Below are 1,020 nucleotides of genomic sequence, written 5' to 3' on the forward strand. Positions count from 1 at the left end.
ATAAAAAATAAGTATGATTTCATTTTTCCGATTTTTATTTTTCCAGCTAAAAATATCTTTAGAGTTCGCTTCCAAGACCCCTCTCCAGGCCAGTCTCACACTCTGCAAGCCAATGACGTGTTCCACAAGCAGCAGTGGTTCAATTGTATCCGAGCCGCCATCGCACCTTTCCAGCCTGCGGCCAGCCCGCCAGAGCTGCAGGGCCTGCCCGAGCTCCACGAAGAGTGCGAGGAGAACAGCCCTTCCGCCGGGAACCTCCGAGCCCAGAGGAGGGTGTCCACGGTTTCCAGCGTCACTCAGGTAGAAGGTGATGAGAATGCTGCAGAGTGCGGCTCCGGCGTGCAGACGGCAGAACACGCCAGGAGCGTGAAGGCGCGCCAAACACAGCCCAGCTTCCAGAGAGCGCGGGACAAGGCCCAGTCGAGTGGCAAACGGAAAGAGACTCTGGTCTAGAGGAAGCTGTGTGTGACCGCGCAGGGACTGTTTATTTATAAATGTGTACAGTTTTGTTTCTCTTGTAATGTGAGCATGGGAGCATCCATGGGGTTGCTATATACCAGTTGTAATGTTTTCATTGTTTCTGGTTCTTTTTCTTTTCTCTCTTTTTTTTAATGGCAGCTAAAGATATACAGATTTTTAAATTGCAGTCCTTTTTTTTAAGATGTTTTCTCAGATTTTTTAGAACATGCAAGGCTAGTATTTTTAATCAGAGGAAATATTTATGAAATGGGTTTTCTCCTAATTCTGGATTCATGATGACTCCATTACCAAACAATTGCGTTATTTACGGTATTCACCAAAACTTAGAATTTTGCAAATACTGGCATTCTACCAGTGTTTCGTTGATAAACCTTGCATGCAAAATTTGAAATTTTAACATCGTGCCTAAAATCTACATGGAATGTAGATTTGGAGTATTTCAAAATTTACGTTGAAACATAACTTACTTGGAAAACAAACCATAAAACTTAATAGGTTTTTCATTTTATCAACTGGAATGCTTTATATTAGTTTTTCACT

General features: G+C 42.6%; 1 protein-coding gene across 1 annotated transcript in view; it reads left to right on the plus strand.

Moving 5' to 3' along the window:
* The window catches only part of NET1 (neuroepithelial cell transforming 1), a 59,204-nt gene extending 58,587 nt beyond the window's left edge, over positions 1-617 (plus strand). The window contains 1 exon segment of the mRNA XM_012664900.1: positions 47-617. Within this exon segment, the coding sequence (XP_012520354.1) occupies positions 47-453 (407 nt within the window). The 3' untranslated portion in view covers positions 454-617.
* The last annotated feature ends 403 nt before the right edge of the window (positions 618-1,020 follow it).

This window comes from Propithecus coquereli, unplaced genomic scaffold (assembly GCF_000956105.1).
Source record: "Propithecus coquereli isolate 6110/MARCELLA unplaced genomic scaffold, Pcoq_1.0 Scaffold94, whole genome shotgun sequence".
NCBI classification, from domain to species: Eukaryota; Metazoa; Chordata; class Mammalia; order Primates; family Indriidae; genus Propithecus; species Propithecus coquereli.